The following is a 20,866-nucleotide window of genomic DNA, read 5'->3' on the forward strand; positions in this document are numbered from 1 at the left end:
TAATATCTACACACAATCCTTAATTTTGTCACAAAATTCAATTCAAATTAATATAAAAATTAACAACAACAATAAGAAAAACACCACAATGAACAACAATAAAAATTATCAACATTACCAATAATAATAATAATAATAATAATAATAATAATAATAATATAAACAATAATAACAACTACTACATAATCGATTTGTCTTGCAATGATGTTGTTCCTACGCTTGTGGAGAACTAGTTCCTGAAAATACTCTGACGTCCAAATCACTAATAAAAAAATATATAATATTTTTAGTGATAGTAGAAAGATTAAGATCCACTTAACCTCACCTATATATACTTGACTCTTATTAATTACATGTAGGAACATTTAAATTCCTTTATAAATGCAAATGAATATCTTATTGTAACTGTTGTAATGGTAAATTTGTTAATTACTATATAGTCGAAGCTACCAGATTTCTGCTCAATATGTTCTCGTCTTGTATATTTGGTTTCATATATTGTATTTCTTCTTTGTGTAATAGGCTTGACTATAGCAGTCACATGATCGAGATGTACTTGTCTCTCTAACAAGTCACATGATCGAAATGTAATGTAGAATTTCAAGAACCCTGTGTTCGTCCGGTTAGTTTAATTATGATGTATTTCAATCCTATACTATACATTATCTTTATTTAATATTTTGTTATATTTTCCATAGTAATTCTCATCATTCTATTTATATTTTCTCTAATTTTTTTCCTTAAAAAATCTTGAATAGTAGCTAAAATATTCATTTACCTATGAAAATGATCTCAAATGGAAGACTCATTTTAAAACTGGAACCTTATGAAAAAAGGTCTTTTTGAGATATGTTTATGTAACAGGAAAGGGCCTTAATTATTTTTATAGATCATGAGTCTTAAACAAAATACTATTTTAGTCTTGCAAAGACTATGCTTACATTGAAGGCGAGTCTTACAAAGTATTTGTATTATATAAAATTTTCAAGAACATGAAACCACATAAAGTAAAATAATAGAACTTTATGACATGACTCCTTAGAGAATCTAACTTTTTTTTTTCTTTCTTATAACTCTAATTTCTTTGTATACAACTGGATTCATTTTCTTCTCCTTCTAACACTTTCCCAAGCTTTAAACACATTCTATGTATACATTTTTTCCATTCCACCACAAGCTATATATACGATCCAGAACCCAAATAATCTATGCGTAATTTCAGCAACATCGCAACGAAACTGCTGTTACTCCAAAAAGAATATTTTTAACTGTTACTCTTGTTAGTATTATTATTTTGACACTAACAATTTTTCTCACATTAGGTAGTTAATTCTGTTTTAAACACAGAACATGAATATGTGTGCTTGTGTATCGGATGTTCCGCGTCAATTAGAGATAAGACAATTTCATAATATATAAGCGGAGTGTAAATTTTATTTTACAAGTCAATTTTATGAATGTTGATTTAAGTTTAAAATTCACTTTTATTGTGATATCAAAGTACAAAATGTATATACCTCGACGTGAGATAAATGTCTTTTTAACTTGTGTTTTAAACTTTTGCATTCAGAACTAGTATGTAGAACCAAACCTCGGAGGCTGAGACAACTTCTTCAATGTCCATATTCACGAGTTTTATAGTTTTGCCAAGTTCTGCTCGTGAAGCAATGGCCCACGTTGTTTTGTTTATTAAAGAAAATTGTTGTTTGTTGATAACTGGAGTTGGTCGTGTGGACCATTTGCCTTTTATTTATACTTTGATGTCATCATCAAGTTTTAATTTTCAATAAATGCAAAACCAAAAGTTGTGGTGGGTACAGTGGATACATATTAGATGAAACCAGTGAGTTTAGAAGAGACAAAAGGAAGAGATATAAAATTTATGAATGATGAGATGTTATATCATAAGAGTAAGTTTTTAATTGTTAAATTGAACAAAGAATTAGTAAGCTTAATCGTTACGCAAAATTGCCAAGTAGGGTTTCAACTTTAGCCCCACTTCCAACAAAAAAGTGAAGAAAGAAAAAAGTGTGTTTGAGAAAAGAAAATGGAGCATAGATGTCAGTGGGAAGAACTTTGCATCATTGTTATGTTCGCCACATGACTTTGTGGATATAGTCATTACTTTACCTCAATAATGTATTTTATGTACGGCTATTCCCACAGTGTATAATTATATATTACTCAAGTAGATTTATTTAGAAATTATCAAGTCCTATGATAAGGTTTTAATAAAATTTCAATTTGTCAATGTATTTGTGATGATGACCATTGTTGAAAAGAATAGCCAAGTGATTTTTTTTTTTTTTATATTATGTGGAATTTTTTGAAGAATGGATACGTATTGCAGTGATATTGCTATACAAGGTTTGTTAAATGAGTTTGAAATTTGTTTTTTCAGGATTCTCTCTTTAATATAAGAGATTATCAAAATAATCACGCATTAATAAAATTATTAACTTAGTTGATTTTTTTCTAAATTATTAATGTATCAGATTAAAGTTCATGAATTTTTTTATTGGAATTTAAAATGTAAAACATAAATACTTATAATATTTCATAGAAATAAACAAGTAAAACATATTTTAAATTATGTATAAGTCGCGAAATGCCTTAGTTTTTTTTTTTTTTCTTTTTCTGGAACATGTCCAATTGTAAGAGTGGGAGGTTAGTTGAAATTGAGGTTGAAAAAACTAATGTTAAAAAATATACAATGATTTTATTGTGTTTTGATAGAAAATTTACCATTTTAAGAAGATTATAATATATTAAATTCAAACATTTTTTATCTTAAATAATTATTTTTTAACTATTTTGCTTGAATAACATAGTTCAAATTTATTAAATGTTATTTTTTATTGTTTAGATTTAATTACTTCCAAATATGAGAAATATTTTGTTAGTAGATAAAATTTAATAACTCAAAAATAGCATTTGGTGATAGTTTAGTTGACGTTGGTCCATGTTGTATTTTATAGACAAAATCCTCAAGTATTTTTCTGTTGAAGTTCAAAAAAGTTTTTTTTAGTTATTTTTTACATTGATTTAAGATTTTTTTTTTTTTTTTTTGTGGAGATTGTTAGACAAAATAATGCTGATGTTATTTTTTAACGTTGGTTGAGCAAATCCCGACTCTCATACATAGATGACAAAAAATAACTCTAATTTATATTATCCAAAATTTAGCTTTAATCGACACCGTCTAAGAACATAAATCCAACTAACGTGAATTGAAACAATCATTATTGATGTTTTAAAAAAAAAATTATTATGGTTGATTAAGAAAGCTTTCATTAATGTTGTCAAAGGTTAATTAAAAATTAATACAATATAAAAAAACCCTGCTGTGAGTAAAAGTTGAAAAGATTATGTTGAATTGAGATACTATACGTTCCAATTAAGTTTGAAATGAAAAAAAAAATTATAAAAAATAAATAAATGGACGTATAATATTTCAAGTGATCAAATTATTAAAAATTTATAAGACTTAAGTTTAAAAAGTATTCACACAGTGTATTTTATCATAAAATATATCAATTAGTCAAATTGTTAATAGCTTTACTTGTTCAATTGTATGAGTTGGTAGTTTTAACAGCTGTGAGTAAAATGTTTCAATTAATCAAAATTATCCTATAAATTATATTATATATATATATATATATATATATATATATATATATTACAATCTGACCAAGTCAACTCACCTATACATCATTTTGTACGAAAATTGTAGAAACTGGATAAGAATAAAAAATTTGGACAAAACCATTTCATTCCATCTTTTCTTCCAGAATGGGACTCTTCTGCAAATGGATGATGCGCCAGTCAACAACAATTATACATGTCTATTAATCAGTTTTTAAGTTACCGTTTTCTCAAATAAATACTTATAAACCAAATAATTCACTAAACATGGCAAGTCGTGTCAAGTAATATTGAACATCTAATAATATTGGCCAAATTCATTATTTTTTTTTCAGAAAACTTAATTCATACATTTCTTTTACAAAATAAAAGAAATACTTAATGATCATTTTAAAACTATTTATTTATATTGATAATAATTAATTCTGGTATTATCTGAGGGTTCCTGGACTGAGGGCATAATTTGATACGTGTCTTCTTCCCATGGATGTGGTGAATGCCATATAAACGTTACAGAAACAGAAAAACAATATATATCTAAAAATTGATGTGATGATATATTCTATGATGCCTATTCTATATCCATCTTTGAATATGATTAGGGAGCAGCCAATCAAAACCCCCAGGAATGCCCCACGTACCAGACACACGCCATCATCGTCTGCACCCGATCATACACATACTTCACTCGCCATTATTCCTGCCACCACCACGTTTCATCCAGACACACTCACACATAACATACACCAAACAAATGAAGAATGAGTCCAAGCAAGCACTCATTTATTTCATTGAGAGTCTTTCACTTAAGCACCGACACTTTTGCCTTCTACAGTACATTGACACGTGGACCTAGCCTCAAAGCAAGCCGGGTTGCACGGACTTCCCATGCACCCACCGGTAACTCCTTCTGTTTCAGCCAAAACCTCACTCACCTTAATTCCCTTCATTAAAAAAAAAAAACACTTCGAAATCCAGCTGGCACTTAACCGCAACCCGAGACTCAGGATGCAGTAACGGTCCCCAAATCCAGCTGTATCCAACACTCACCTGGCGCACGACCGCTATCTTACGCCGGAACACAACATGATGAACACTCTCACTCTTTCACTCAATTTCTTAACAGAGAAATAGAGATAACAAAACAATGGAGGATCTAAGCAGGTGAAATTTATTTTTATTTTATTATAATTTTTTTAACAATAAATAAAAGCGAATCGGATGTACAAGAACTAGAATATAGAATGGAGGTAAGAGAACGATTACGGAAGGAAGGGAGGCGAGAAGCTAGCACGTGACTGAGCTTAATAATCGGCGAGTTTTCTGTGAGAACGTGATTTCGGAATCTGCTGCAAAGTTCGGATCGCCAAAACGTCGCTTCGTTTTACATCCATATAATGTCCAATGTCGCCGCCGATCTTGTCGGGCAAATCTAGAAACAGATCAAAAAAATGCATGAATAAAAAACAATTTGAAAATTAAAAAAAAAAAATCTCGAAATGCATTGCGTTTGTTTACCTAGATGATGCGACGGCGAGCGGTTGAATCTGGAAAAATGATTCAAGTCTGACAGGAGGAGGAATATATGTGAATGATTTTGAAATTGAAAAATTGAAGTATGTAATATATTATATGTAATAGAGGAGTGATGGAGCACCTGATGGCGAGGGAGCGTGGGAGAAGAGGTAGAGGATGAAGAAGCACAGGAGAGTGAGGACAGGAATGAAGTGAACGAACTTGTGCGGTGATGGAGGCGGCGAGGAGAGACGGTGAGGTTTGGGAGCATCGTCTTCGTCGGAGAGGAGCGTCTCTAGTTTGGGGAGTTTGGGTGATGGTGAACCCAGGGATTGTCTCTGCATCGTGGCTGCTACAGACAACGAGAATGAGATAGAGACACCGCGAGAGAGATAGAGAGTGTGTGTTTGTTGTCCACTGTGAATGAATTTTATTTTCAAGCTTTTCTTTTCTTTTATTGTTATTTTATTTTATTTTATTATATTATTTTTTTTAATGCTTAGTTGCTTGTCTTTTTTCTAGTTGTGTTTCCTTTTCCTTTACTCATCTCTTTGTTTTGGCCTTTTCAGCTTGGGATGCTATTTTGGTTCTCCCACGTCTTTGCGCTAGGATAAATCAAATTAAATTATAATTCGATGTAAAGTAATTTTAATATTTTATTTTTAATACTATCTAACAAAATGTATTTAATGATCTTCTCCTTCATGTTAAAATAAATTTGATTTGATTTTATGAGTTTGTTGGATTTTGGTAAATAATGTGTTGCCATAATCACTTATCCATAGGAAAATCAAAATATAATAATGGCATTTACTTTATTTTTATAACATTAGATTATATTAGATACGTTTATTTCTATTTTAAGTTGTTTTAAGTTTGTGGCATGAGAGCACGGTAAAGAAATTATTGGTAATAAATGCCAGTGGATTTTTTCCATTTTCTGTTTGCCTCTTTGATGATATAAGGGTACAATTATACGACCTTTGGAGAAACAAGAGACAATTAGGTTTATTTGTTACAGTCAAGCCTAAAAAAGCGAAACACGAAAGACACGATGCGATCGGATCAGCGAAGAGAACCCAAATAGGCTTGACCCACACAAAGCCCAATATAAACTAGGCTTGGCTATTTCTACTTCTTATTTTGCTAAGCTTCTACGCCACATAATTCTTGTACATTTGTTTAAATAATTCTGACAGCAAAATGCTACTATTTAGAAAAATACTCAAAAAAAATGTCTCCATTGCGTTGAGTGAGTGCATGAATCAATACAAAACTGAAACATATGTTCAAATACTTTATCATGAAATTCTTAATTTTAATAATTTATTTACAGAACACACGTGTATAATTTTAAAAAATTTAGGTCCTGTATACAGAAACCACTAATTATAGTCCTTAAATGTACGCTTTCAAGTTTATTTTAGTCTTTTACACATTTTTAAACACATCATTGTTACCTTCAAATGACAGGACTTCATATTAAATATTGTCGAATCTTATGGATAGAAGATGTTAATAATAAATATAGAGAACTACTAAGATTGCACAAACGATAAGTGATTTTATTTTAAATGCTTACATTATTCACATGCTAGTAGATCATTATGGTCTTTTCTCATTAAAAAAATAAATAAATGACCGAAATTACAGTGGTAAAGGAATGTTTCAAATTACATAAATTTATTTGGATATTTTATTTATATAGAATTATATCAATTATTCATGCATATATGTGTATAATGATGTATTTATCCTGAGCAAACAAAGATTTCCCAAATATAAACTAAAAACAAACGGGTCCAAAAACGATAGTAAAAAATGGCCAAAGCTAAAGAGAAAAAAATAATCAAACAAAAAATCAATCACTCCCGTAGAGGTGCAGAAAGAAGCCATGGGGTGTGCAAAGTAATTTCCGAACCTTAATATTTATGTTAATTGGGTTTAACTAGAAAGTTGGAAGGCCCATATGAAGAAGGTCGTACAGTTGAGAGGTGGAAAGGGAAAATGGAAGGGGGGAGGAAGAGGAGGGGTAATGGAAAACGCAAGAACGAGCGTCACCAAGAGAAAATTCTGGAAGTCCCAATGAGAAGGGGAACAGAATCTTGGGCGGCAAGAGGAAAAGAAATTGTCAAGATTAGTGTTCCAGAACATTAGAAAGTCGAAAGAGAGGAAGAAAGTTGCAGAGAGAGGAGTTTCAATGGTGCTATGGGAGATAACGCTCGGAACCGCGTATTTCTTGGGTCTCAAGCGAACATACAGGCTCGCTCTCAGGATTCAACGCAGGATCGTAAGCCCTAAGTACCCTAAACTTCGCCAATTTCTTCACAGGTTCGTTCCTCTCTTCGATTCCCAATGCTGATCTTACTCTTATCTACCTGTAGGCAATAATAGTGTTTTGATTTATTTTTTTTTTGCACAAAAAAGAAGAGATCAACCGCAGCGAAATCATGTTCAACATCGCAATAAATGACTTTTTTCGTTGTGATATTTGTGAATTAAAGTGATTTTGTGAGGATTGCTAGCTTTTAGAAAATGCTTTGTGATTGTGACCTCCAGATCCAGTGTTCTAAAGGATAATCATTAATCGATGATCAATCAATTGCTTTTAGCTGATAAAAAAAATAACTAAGCGTAGATTCCATCATGAAATTACGGATATATGTTAGGGACTTACGTTTCTCTACGGTGTTTTCCAGACGGACCCGTGGCGTGTTTGATGTAGCAATCAAAGTGCATCAGAACATTCAATACAGGGACATAGAAGTAGGTAGGAATTTCGGGAACTTTATATTGCGGTGGCTGGATCGAATGAAACCATCGGCGCAGATTCGTGGTCCACGACCTTCGAATGGTGTTAGGCCCACAGAAAGCATTGGAAAGCATGCCGCAGGAGGTAGCAGTTCCAATCACAAAGGTTCGGGGACGTCGAGGAGGAACTCTGATAGGAATTTGTTTACCTCAGCAAGGTGGGTGCCTTCTCCAACAGTTCCGAGAGTGATGCGACGGCCAAATCCTCCTGGGACTACCATCCATGACAGGCACTTTAGCGTTTCTACGCCTCAAATTGTGGCATCAAATTATAGAGTAAATTTGTCAGGGGGTGTTGTTAGGAAGGACATTATGCAGTGGATGCTGCATAACTAGCTAGCCCTTTTGGAAAATGATGGTGGTGGCGTACGCAAATTTGTTGTCTCTTTGTATTCTGTATAGTTCATCAGACTTCCTTTTGGATAACCAGCGGTTAAGAGATTGTTTTTGTTTTTTATTAAAAGAACTAGTTGTTAATACAGTGGATAATTTTCGTGTTGAATGAATAATGATAAGGAGATTTGCTGTTCTTTAGTTTGTTTTTCCCAGCAAATTTGGTTTGTGCTACTTGTAGTCTGATTTTCTCCATACGTCGACTGGTTAGGCATACCGTGTTTATGCAATATAGGTAGCATAATATGTTATTCGATCGAGTTTATATGATATTGTAATGAATTCTTCATTGGAAGTGAAATTCACTTCTTACTGTTAGAGAAAGAGGTGAGAATCAGAGGAGAGAACTCAAATTCTTTGCTTGAGAATGTCAAGTAAAGTAAGGTATTTATGGGTGCTGACAGATAGATATGTATGCGCCATTTTTGGAAATTCAAAAGTCATTTTAGAGTTTTCTTTGTGGAAAATAATATTTTAATTTATTTTTGTTGATTTACTTTTAACTTTTGACTCCAAATCATTCTTAAATTATTATATTATATTATTAAAAAAATCAAAATAATAATTAAAAATATTATAATAATAGAATAAAAATGGATAAAAAAAAGTAGATTAAGTTATGATTATCCTAAAACTACAATATCAATAACAGTTATTTTTTTAATTGTTCTGACACAGAAGTACAGATGCGAATGGAGACATAGCAAGTATTGTTAACTCACCAGATGAAGGAATCGTGAAAGTGGTTTTCTAGTTCTATATTTTGCTCCCGAGAATTTGCTGACTAGTGACTTTGATGCAGAGACTAACAAAGCCCGAAAAGGTTAAGCTGATGAATACCTACCAGTATTTATTCCCTTCAATAGAAGTTGGTGCGAGATTTTCAGATGTTTCTCGAAGAAAAAAAAAATAGTTTAACAATTTCTTTTTAACAGATTATTTTAACAAATTTTGACAAATTATTTATTTACGTAAAAAAATGTACTACTTTATTATTTTATTTTGATTAAAAACTAAAAAAAATTAATCTATTTTAATTTTATTTATAGAAACTTTGTCAAATTTATCTATAAAAATTTGTCAAAATATTTTTTCTTCTCCAAAGTCCAAGTGCTACGTGATAAATACTAAAACTTCAGCTTCGCTATGTAGACAAATTACTGCATTTATCTCTAACAATTCTAACTTCTCTGGCAGACAGGGTAGGCGTTACGAACTATGCATCATCTACATAGTTATCAATTCCTTTATATTTAGTTCGGAATGAGAAAATCCAAGTTATTGTCAGTGACAGCCTATGGAATGGATCTTACGTAAAAATGTAAGTAAAAATGTAAGGCCGGTTATTTTTTATAGGCTTAATTATCATTTTGGTTTCCTAATTTGTTGGGTTCGTTCATTTTGGTCCCTTTATTATTTTTTGGTTCAATTTGGTCCTCTAATTCTTTAAAAGATTTAATTTGGTCATTGCTGTTAAGTCAACTTTAACACTGTCTCCTTGACCTGCCACGTGTCATTTTGTGGAATTTTCAACTTTTTTAAATTTTTTTTAAATTTTTTATTAAAAAAATTAAACTGTCACGTGTCACCTTATGGTTGTGACACGTGTCAATTTGAGATTTTTTTTATTTAAAAATGTACTGCCACGTGGCAGGTCACGATTGTGCCACGTGTCAAGCTAACATTGGTTGTTTTCAATTTAGTCCCTCTATTTACAATTTTGATTCAATTTAATCCCCTAATTTTTTAAAATGATTCAATTTTGTCCTCTCCAATTTGAGACCAAATTAATAATTAAACTTAATTAAAATTTATATATTCATGTTAAAATAATTTTCTACCACTTATACATCAAATCACTCCCTAAATACTCATATTATTTCATTTCTTACATTTTTCACTTGTAATTTTTTACACTTAAAATTTTCTATACATGTAAAAATAATAATAATTTGAATAGTTAGATGGAGTAATTTAATCTATAAATATAATAAAAATTATTTTAATATGTATATATAAGTTGTAATTAAGCTTAATTACTAATTTGGTATCAAATTAGAGAGGACAAAATTGAATCATTTTAAAAAATTGGAGGACTAAATTGAATCAAAATTGTAAATAGAGGGACTAAATTGAAAACAACCAATGTTAGCTTAACACGTGGCACAATCGTGACCTACCACATAGCAGTACATTTTTTAAATAAAAAAATCTCAAATTGACACGTGTCACAACCATAAGGTGACACATGGCAGTTTAATTTTTTATAATAAAAAATTTAAAAAAATTTAAAAAAAATTAAAATTCCACAAAATGGCAGGTCAAGGAGACGGTGTTAAAGTTGACTTAACGGCAGGGACCAAATTAAACCTTTTAAAGAATTAGAAGACCAAATTGAACCAAAAAATAATAAGAGGACCAAAATGAATCAACCCAACAAATTAGGAAACCAAAATGATAATTAAGCCTTTTTTATACATAGATGATGACATACAAATTAAGTTTTAACGTTTCCATTTTTTTTGTTCTTATTGGCGAATTTCTTTTCTGAAAACTAACAAAGCACACAACACAATAAATAAATGATTCCTTAAACAAAAAGGTCAATTTTTAACAAATAAGTTTTGTCGCAAAAATCAATAAAACCAATTCCAAAGTATGCAGAACAGCAACAACAAAAAAAAAAACATTTTTCATATTATTTTAATCTAGCTCCCAACTAAGACAACAGTCTGATAATCACCGAAGCTAATAAGGGGTTGACACTATCTTTCTGATAGTTTATTATTGTAGAGTTGCAGCCTGAAAACATAACCCGTCATTTTCAAATATACATCAGCTTTATAGGAAAAAGAATTGAGACATTTTGAATAAAGCTTTCAGATTATTCTCAGGGGACGATGACGGATGGGAGAAGAAGAAAGACTATAATTACTTTCCTATTGCTCAAGAAGGGGACTTCCTTCTCTGGCTAGAATGAAAAGACCACCATCTCCTCTTGATATTCGCAAGTCCTGATCAAGATATGTAGTAAGAAGCCAGGAGCTTGTCCTCTCACCAGGGATGGGAATCTTGAGAGCTGGCTGACCAGAAATGACCCGCGATATGTTTTCCACCACACCTTGTAGTGGAACAAGGGATTGTTGCAGAGGCTGTAGGCTGAGCTTTTGGCCAAAAATGTCCACATTTTCTGGTAGGTCAACTTTAGACTTTATCTCTGGAGGTTGTATTGCACCTTCTTTAAAAGTGACCTGCTTGCATTCAGAAATGTTAACAAGAATTTTCTGATCTCTGTAATAGAAAAAGTTCATATGCACACTGAACAAACTATAGAGTAACATACGACATTTGGCAGCATAAGAATTGCAATATCATTAACAATAAGCATTATAAACCATTTCTTTTGACATCATATTAGCTGCACAGACTATCCTTTAACCTCTCATTTCTTTTTGGGCAATAAACCAATACAGTCAAAGATATCAAAATGCGCTGTTGAGGAAGTAAGGTGAAGCATCAGCGCCTCTTGCAGTCTTGCTGATCAAATCACTGTTTTCAGCGCCACAGGCATGTATTTTTGGTTTCAGGTGAAACACACCCTTAATCAGTTTTCAACGATTGTAAAATAATAAGGTCATACCATCTAATTTGCATTAGGCTTTGACACTTTTGGCGCAACCAACTCATGGTTTTGTGAAACGTCTTAATCTTTTAATTTTATTGTGAGCATTACCTTTATGGCCCAAATAGTTAATTTATATGGTAATACAGTGAAATGCTTACTCTTCTTTTAACATTCAAATAATACATCAATGAGAAATGCCCTTTTGGTGCCTTTCACCTTTAGATGTAAACCCCTACAACCTTTTGTCATTTTACTACCTTGTCTTTGAAAAATCGGCATTCATAAAATAATAATGTTTTCAAGGGAATACCTGTATTCTTGCAGGGCTTCGAACTTCAAATGAGGCAGATGCACTGAAAGACAAAGATGCAAAAGGGCTAGACAGTGTTGTGGAGTTTATAATGGTGAAGCTACTGGTATCAATTGTTTGAGAAATCTTTTCCACCTTCAACAAAGGCAATCTTCCTGCTGCTAGGAGAGGCAACAGTTCAGAAGATGCAGTGTACCTGAAAACAGTTTGGCAAGCAAAGAAACAATGACTTTAATTAAGAACTACAAATACAATACATTCTAAGTTTATTTCAATGTAAAAATGAAAATTAAGTGCTGAAGCAAGAGCAACGCCTTCAAAGGTTTGTAATTATGAGTTTTTCCTGTAGAAAAAATTACTTGTTAGTTGTTACACCGATTATTATCCTCAATTTCAATCAGCCAGCAATGTAAGCCCATTAAATTAAACATGGATCCAATAAAAACCCGAGAAACTTTACGAAACCAAAATACAAATGGCAATCTCCCTTCTATGATTCATATAATGATGAAAAAGGAAAATAGAAAGAAACAGAGAAAAACATTATCATTCTTCCCCGTGGAATGTGGTTAACTAGTTCATTAAGTCGGCATTTGGTTCTGAATACTGCAATACTAACATTGACACTTTCAAGTAAAACTTCGCCATGACCTTTCAAACTCGATTTGCTGGTTGTAAGCCATTTCCAGGGCTGATTAGTTGAATTTAGAATAAAAATAACTGTATACTATAAAAAATGTCAATTAAATAAAATTTACTTCATCGAACACAAGAAACAAAATAAATCACACACAAAAATGACAACTCCTAAAGAAATTTATACTTACAGCAAAACCCAATTCCCATCCAGAAGTGCAGGTTCCTCCACGGGGGCAGGGGTAGGGTTCACCGCTTCCAACTGAGTCACCAACTCGGACACCTCAGCACGAACCTCCGACCCGGCTTGAATCCCTAACTCGGTGCCATAGACAGTATCCACCAAAGCACGCTTCAGTCCCTCCACCTTGTCATCCACTCCCTCCTCCGCCGGAGCCTCAGCGACCGGAGTTCCGTTACCGCCGTCGATATATCCGCCGGCGTCGGATGCTTCACCTCCTTCCTGCCATTCGTCCTCGTCCTTGGGAGGATCCGTGTCGGGAAGCTTGGACGACGACGCTTCGGCTTCAGGCTCGTAGTCTTCGCCCCACTCGTCAGAGATCTTCCCAGCCGGCTTGCCGGCGTCGTCAGCGGCGGAGGCGCGTATGCGGCGAGAAGGAAACCTGGGAAAGCGCGGTGAGATAGAAAGGCAAGACAGCGGAGAGGGGAGAGAAAGCGGTTTAACGTTCTGGGAAAATATGAAGGGAGTGGACGAAGTGACGGCGACGACAGCCATCGGCACAGGGTGGCGATAGGATGAAACCCAAACTGAAATCTGAGCCATTTTTTCTGCCTCTTCACTACTTAGTGTAGCACAATTATCCTTTCTAACCACAAACAACTAATTGAAAATGAACCATAAATAAAGGATCCAAATAGTTATTTAGATAGAAAAATACTATTTTATTTTTTTATTTTGGTTAAAAAATAAAAAATAATTTATTTTAATTCTATTTATGAAAACTTTACCAAATTTATCAAAAAAAAAAAATTGTCAAAACATAATAATCTCAATAAAATTCAACATATCAAGAGTTTATTTTACATTTATTAATAATATCAATTAATTTCTTTATCCTAACTTCATAAATTCAATCATCATCATCATCATCATCATCATCATCATCATCATCATCATCATTATTATTATTATTATTATTATTATTATTATTATTATTATTATTATAATTATTATTATTATTATTATTATTTAGTAATATATCACATTTTTGGAAGACTCATATTTTATCTTTTTTTAAACTTTTATTGTAGATACATCTTTCCTTAAAATGCATGAATTCGACCTTATTTATTTAAAATCTTTGAAGTTTTCTTACGATAACGAGCGTGTTTTTAGTAATAAATTTTATTTCTCAGGTTAAAATACTTCGTTGGTCCTCATTTTTGTTGCAAAATTTTAATTTGGTCCTCGTATTTTTATTAGTCTCAATTAGGTCCTCATTTTTGTAAATTAGTATCAATTAGGTCCTTTTCGTTAGTACATAACTAACATCGTTAAGTAGGTGCCAAGTGTCAATGTTTTTTTGAATTTTTTGAATTTTTTTGAATTTTTTTGAATTTTTTTAAATATTTTTTTATTTATTTTTTAAAATATTTATGCCACGTGTCACTTCTGTAGTGTGCCACATGTCAATCTAATATGTGACACGTGTCAAATTAATGTATGAATCTCAATTTGGTCTTCATATTTGTTAAATTGATTTGATTTAAGTCCCAATTTTTTTAAAAAAATTTCAATTTCAGGCACTCCAAATTTAGACCAAATTTTACTTGTATATAATGTTATGATTATTTTTATTAAAATTGATATTTTTATTAAATATTTTAATAATATTAATTATATTTAATATTAAAATTTTAAATATATTTATTTTAATTTTTTATAAATTTATTTTAAAATTTTACATTTGAATTTATAAAATTGTTATTTTTAAGCCAACTCTAAAATATTGTTGATATTGAATATTATACAAATATTTCGAATATAAATTTATTAATCTATATATTTATAATTTTAAAATAAAATTTAAATAAAGTTTAATGTAAAATATAAATTTAAATAAATTAAATATTGTTAAAAATATGTAATAGAAATATCACTTGTAATAAAAGTATCATCATTACATTTATAAAAAAATTAAATTTGTTCTAAATTTGGAACACATGAAATTAAAATTATTTTAAAAAAATTTGGGACTGAAATCAAATCAAATTAATAAATATGAGGACCAAATTGATATCCATACAATAATTTGACACGTGTCACCATATTAGATTGACATGTGGCACACTACAAACTTGACACGTGGCATAAATATTTTTTAAAAAAAATTTCAAAAAAAAATAAAAATTAAAAAAATTTATAAAAAATTCAAAAAATTCAAAAAAACGAGAAGCTGACACGTGGCACCTACTTAACGGTGTTAGTTTTCTACTAATGAAAATGACCTAATTGATACTAATTTACAAAAATGAGGACCTAATTGAGACTAATAAAAATACGAGGATCAAATTGAAATTTTGCTACAAAAACGACGACCAACGGAGTATTTTAACTTATTTTTTATTTAATTTAAATTAAACAGTGTATCTTTCCAGCATTTAAAAGTTTAAATAACATATACTCTTATGGTAACATTAACATTTAAAATAAAGTTTACTTTCTTGTAAATGAAAAAAATAGCATGTAATTGCAAACTTTTGTAAATCTTCCATTAAATGTCGTTTCAAAATTATCATAATTATGAAACTTTATTAAATGATTTATTATTTAATAAATGCACGTGAAAAGCAAATGATTAGATATCTACCAATATTACTCGAAATCTATAACATTAACCACATTTTAAATGGATGGACAGAAATAGAGGATAGAAATGAAAGAGAAACATGTGAAAAAACCTATTATGATTATAAATATAATTATTGATATTTCTAATAATTTTTTAAAGATTGTGAACATAGAGTTAATAAAAACTCAAAAGTATAATAGGTAAAGTTATATTCTTATGTCATACTCAGCAACAGAATATTCATCGGTTTTTTTTTTTATATAATACTGATGCAATTCGATTTCAAATTTATTAAAGTAGTACAATTTTTTTTTTTTTAAATTTCCACGAAGGACAGAGTCGTGAAAATTTATTATGACTTCATTCTAAAAAAAATCATATCGATCTTTCTCGGAATGCCCCCAAGAGTTTTTGAGCCTTATGATTACTTATAATCTTTTATTAAATATAGGAGGAATTGACCCTCAATTATTACCAACATACATTGAACAATGGACTGCTACTGTAATCCGTGATTATGTATCCATCACGAAAGAGAAGTTCAGTCTTCACAAGAAATGATTGCAAAAGGTGAAACCTATTTAGGTGATATAGCCAGAGCATGTTGGGAATCTTTTAAACAAAATTACCCAACAGAATTAAATACATTAGTGATCGAACCAGGTCGTAACATTTATAATTTTTGCTCTCTAATACAAAGATTACTCACTTCTCAATCTGCAAATGATGGGAATACACTCAGACAACAAACTTATTTAGGACACCTAGAAAGGTTGTCTATAACATATTTTGGAAAAATCAAAGAATTTTTACAAGACTATCTCATGTATGCCTCCATAGCCGGATGTTTTCATGATATAAGTGTTGGAGAAAAAATGTTTCTTAAACTACCAGGAAAATTAGGTCAAAAAATCAGAGAATCCTGGAAAAATGATGAGGTAACTCCCATGTTAAATAACCTCTCAATAAGAATACAACATATTATGAAAATAATGGAAGATACTTGTACACATATTGCAATACAAAAACAATTAAAAAATTCTGATTCTGGAATTTGTAAACAAATATACACTCCACAACAATACAATCAAAATAAAAAATATATTCCCAGAAGAAAACCTAGATATAGCCAATCCTATAGCAACAGATCCCAATCTTCTATACAAAAACCTACAAATTCTAGAAAGACATATACTATAAGATCCTCAAATTCTAGGAAACCAACTTTAAATCCTAACAGACACGTTAGAAAATTTAGAGAAAATAAAAATTACAAACAAACATTAAAATGTTATGCTTGTAGCCAAACTGGACATTTCTCAAGAGATTGTCCAAACATAGCAAATCTTTATACAAAAGAAGCAGAGCTAATCAAATCTTGCCACATGAATCTTCTTCCGATCGACGAAGATGTATCTACTGATTCTGAAATATTATCAGTCGATAGAAAAGTGAAATTGTGTCATTTTTATATGACTTTAATTAAGTTAATCATTTGTTCAAAGTCGTGTGTACGACTTCAGTTAGTCTTTTAATGAATAAATTGTATGATATACGAATATTTTTAGTGTTAATGACAATGTCATATTATTTTTGGACGATTTTGGTGTTAGAAAAATAAACAAATGGGATTGAATAAAAATGAGATATTGTTTATTTAGTTGAATAACAAAGTGTGGTCAATAAATATGAAATATAATTAATGAAAATATTTTATTATGATTTGTTCATTATGAAATGACATAAAAGTTATCTATGAGATCTTGTGCCACAAAGAAGTCTTTTTCTTTGTCGTCTGGATCTCATTTGAGGAGGTTGAGTTGGATTGTCATCATTATTATCTTTATGTTGTGGTCTTTGATTGATATCTTCTAGCATTTGTGGCAGCATTGTAGGCCGATAATATTGTTAGAAGGATATGTGATATGTGGATGGAGGTGTTGATGATGAAGTTGCAAACAAATTTTGTATAGGATCAGACAAAGTATTTGTTGTTGATGAAAAGTGTTGTATGTATATGGAACTTGCTCTAATGGAGTCTGTGAAGACATTGTTTGTGACACATCCATGTATGGTGGAAAAAACAGTGGTTAAAAACTATACTGATCAAACGACTAATATTGTGGTTGTTGGACATATGAAGAACACATAACATGCTGATAAGGAGTGTATGGTGGAGGTTGGGTAGACTTTTATGGCATGTTGTACTGTAATAAAAAAAAAAAGGAAAGTGTTAGTTAAATGAAAATAAATCCCAATAAATTGTTGAATATATGTGACTTACTTTGTCGTTGGATGATGATTGTAAAGGCGAAATATAATGGATAACATGGTTGATGACATGTATGTTGTTGTTCATGTAGGTGGCCATTTTCAGTGACATTAATACTTTCAATTGGACGATTATAGTGATCGTTCCACATTACTATCCATGCAGTGTGGTACTGAGGTCTATTTCTTTATGTTCCGCCTCTTATGTCTTTTTAGTGAAGTTGATCATAATTCAAATGGTCAATTGGAATACTTTGGCAAAATTCAAATTATTGCATGGCCCAATGAGCTTAATGAAATTCCTATGTAGCACGTTGCCCAAACTATGGAATTGACTGCTAATTTAGAATTTGAACTTCATTTAGCAAAATCTAGAGACAATGCGAAATCAAAAATACAGAGGCGCCATATATATGTTTGTCAATATATATTTTTGATGATCGAGTTAATTTAGACTTTGTCCAAATTACTACAATCATCGTAAATTTGGTAAAGTCGAATCCTTCAATCCTTATTAAAAGTTTGGTTGCTGAAATAAAAAATCATCTAGGATATACTGACATATAGAAAAGCATGGAATGCGAAACAAAAGGAACTTGCCATGGAATTCGGTGACTGAGAATAATCTTATAATAATCTTTTTAGATGGTTTTAAGTTGTGTAGAATAGAAATACTGACACAATTGTTAAATATGTCAATCGTCTTTATATTGTTGACAGTGTACAAGACATGTCATTATACATCTTACAAAGGGTTTTTTGGTCTTTTAAGCCTCACATTGATGGATTCAACTATTGCAATCCAGTAGTGCAAGTTCATGGCAATTTTTTGACTAGAAGATACAATGGCACATTATTGACAAAAAATGGTCGAGATGACAACTGCGACATCTTTCCATTAGCATTTGCTATTGTTGAAGGTGAAACAAATGAAGTTATGATTTGGTTCTTTCGACTGTTACGAGAATATGTGACACCTCAACCAAAAGTATGCTTGATCACTAATAGAGGCACAACCATACTTTCAACACTACAGTCTTTGGAAGTTGCTTGGGAAGGAAATGGACTCATATCCGTTTATTGCATTTGTCATGTTGCCTCTAATTTCAACAAATGGTTCAAAAATGCAGGATTGAAGAGACATCTACTAAACATGGGTACCTATAATAATTATTTTTCAATTTTCAAATACAATAAACTTTGTTATTTTGTTGCCTAATTCTTATATTGAATTTGTCACGGGTTATGAAATGAAACAACCCACACTTCAAGCAAAGATATTTGTTATGAGAGTTGAATTTCAACAAGCAACTTATTGGATAGACCAATTATCATTGAAAAAGTGAACTAGGCTTATGGTGGGAGAAAAGATCATTGTCAATTTATGCTTTTGTTAATTTTTTTTTTTTAAAAAACTAAAAAATGTTTCGTGGAACAAGGGACAAAGATTGAATGCATTTTATGAGTTGGCCATGGTCACCAATATCTGGAGGATATTTATACTTTATTAAGAAAAAATTAACAACAATATGTCAAGTGCCGAGTCTAGAGATATAATTAGCAGAATTCAGTCTTCAATGTTTAGGGGATTTCCACTTTCCAACTTGGACGTCGTCCAATGCAATACCCTGGTAAGTTAAATGATTGGTGGTGTAATTGCGGGGAGTTTCATGTTTTTCACCTACCTTGTCCTCATATAATGTTTGTTTGCTCATCCTCCCATTTACCGCCTACAACATTTGTGGATCCTGGCATAGTCTCCAAAATATTTTCAAGGCTTATGAAGTGTAATTTCAGCCTGTTCAAAATGAATATTATTGATCTAAATTTAATTCCTGACCCCCACATGTGACACAAACAATCATTAAGACCAAGTACAAGTTGTATCCACAATGAGATGGACCAGTCACTTCCATACAAATCAAATAAATGTTCACTTTACACAAGTATTAGTCATAACAAAAGCAACTGCTCAAATAGACAGTTAAATTTAATTTTGTGTAACTCTTATCAGTGCATTACATCAACTTTGTTTACTTTAATTTCAATGTCATCCACTAATTAGTAAGATGATTTATTTGATGTACTTTGTATGAAGGAAATCTTTTTTTCTTCTTCACCTATATATTTACTTTCTTCTCGTATTAATTATTCAACAAAATTTGTAATCTTTTATTAAATTTAATATTAAAAAATGAGAATATGAAAAGATTTATTTACAAATAAGTCGTACTAGATAACGATAACTTCAATAGAAATTCTATTTCACTAAAGTCATGGCGTCTTCAAATGACTTCATCTCATCATAAGTGATGTCTAATGTAAAAATTAAATTAAGTGAAGTCGTTTATGACTTTGAAGATTTTTCTTTGATCTACTAAAATCGTTGCGAAATGATATAATTTTGAATATGCTTAATTGAAATTGCTCTTATTCCCATCATTTATTCATGACAAAGTCATGCCATTATCGTACGACTTATCTTCCTATAATATTTTTTCCAAAAATGAACTTATATTGTAATTTCTTTTCAAATTACCTAACATGGTAAAAAACCAATGTTCACCACTACTTTTTCTCTTGCATAGTTCCCCTGTTCATGGCGAATGACATTTGATCAAATAAAAAACCCTCACTTTCCTTAAAAAGAATAAGCTAAAATAAGTACTTATTTAACCCTGCTTCATGCACATAGTAATGGTCCTTGCAAAGTTTCTAGCTAGCTACAATGAGTACTTATTTAACCCTGCTTCATGCACATGGTAATGGTCCTTGCAAAGTTTCTTGCCACTGTACTCTGCAATAACACGCAAGTTTCAACCAACGAAAAAGTAGAAACATCAACAA

General features: G+C 31.1%; 3 protein-coding genes across 3 annotated transcripts; 1 reads left to right on the forward strand and 2 right to left on the reverse strand.

The window, feature by feature from the left end:
* Positions 1-4,797: 4,797 nt before the first annotated feature.
* Positions 4,798-5,599, reverse strand: LOC114171185. The gene is made up of 3 exons (XM_028056388.1): positions 5,303-5,599; positions 5,164-5,211; positions 4,798-5,077 (listed from the first exon to the last, which is right to left on the reverse strand). Exons 1-3 carry the CDS (start codon positions 5,502-5,504, stop codon positions 4,950-4,952), a joined length of 378 nt encoding a protein of 125 aa, XP_027912189.1. The 5' UTR covers positions 5,505-5,599; the 3' UTR covers positions 4,798-4,949.
* Positions 5,600-7,154: 1,555 nt separating this feature from the next.
* Positions 7,155-8,508, forward strand: LOC114170244. The gene is made up of 2 exons (XM_028055732.1): positions 7,155-7,491; positions 7,860-8,508. Exons 1-2 carry the CDS (start codon positions 7,361-7,363, stop codon positions 8,305-8,307), a joined length of 579 nt encoding a protein of 192 aa, XP_027911533.1. The 5' UTR covers positions 7,155-7,360; the 3' UTR covers positions 8,308-8,508.
* A 2,528-nt stretch (positions 8,509-11,036) lies between these two features.
* On the reverse strand, positions 11,037-13,780 carry LOC114174168 (plastoglobulin-1, chloroplastic). The gene is made up of 3 exons (XM_028058950.1): positions 13,127-13,780; positions 12,300-12,495; positions 11,037-11,615 (listed from the first exon to the last, which is right to left on the reverse strand). Exons 1-3 carry the CDS (start codon positions 13,717-13,719, stop codon positions 11,304-11,306), a joined length of 1,101 nt encoding a protein of 366 aa, XP_027914751.1. The 5' UTR covers positions 13,720-13,780; the 3' UTR covers positions 11,037-11,303.
* Positions 13,781-20,866: the final 7,086 nt, after the last annotated feature.

Source organism: Vigna unguiculata, chromosome 2, assembly GCF_004118075.2.
Source record: "Vigna unguiculata cultivar IT97K-499-35 chromosome 2, ASM411807v1, whole genome shotgun sequence".
Taxonomy (NCBI): domain Eukaryota; kingdom Viridiplantae; phylum Streptophyta; class Magnoliopsida; order Fabales; family Fabaceae; genus Vigna; species Vigna unguiculata.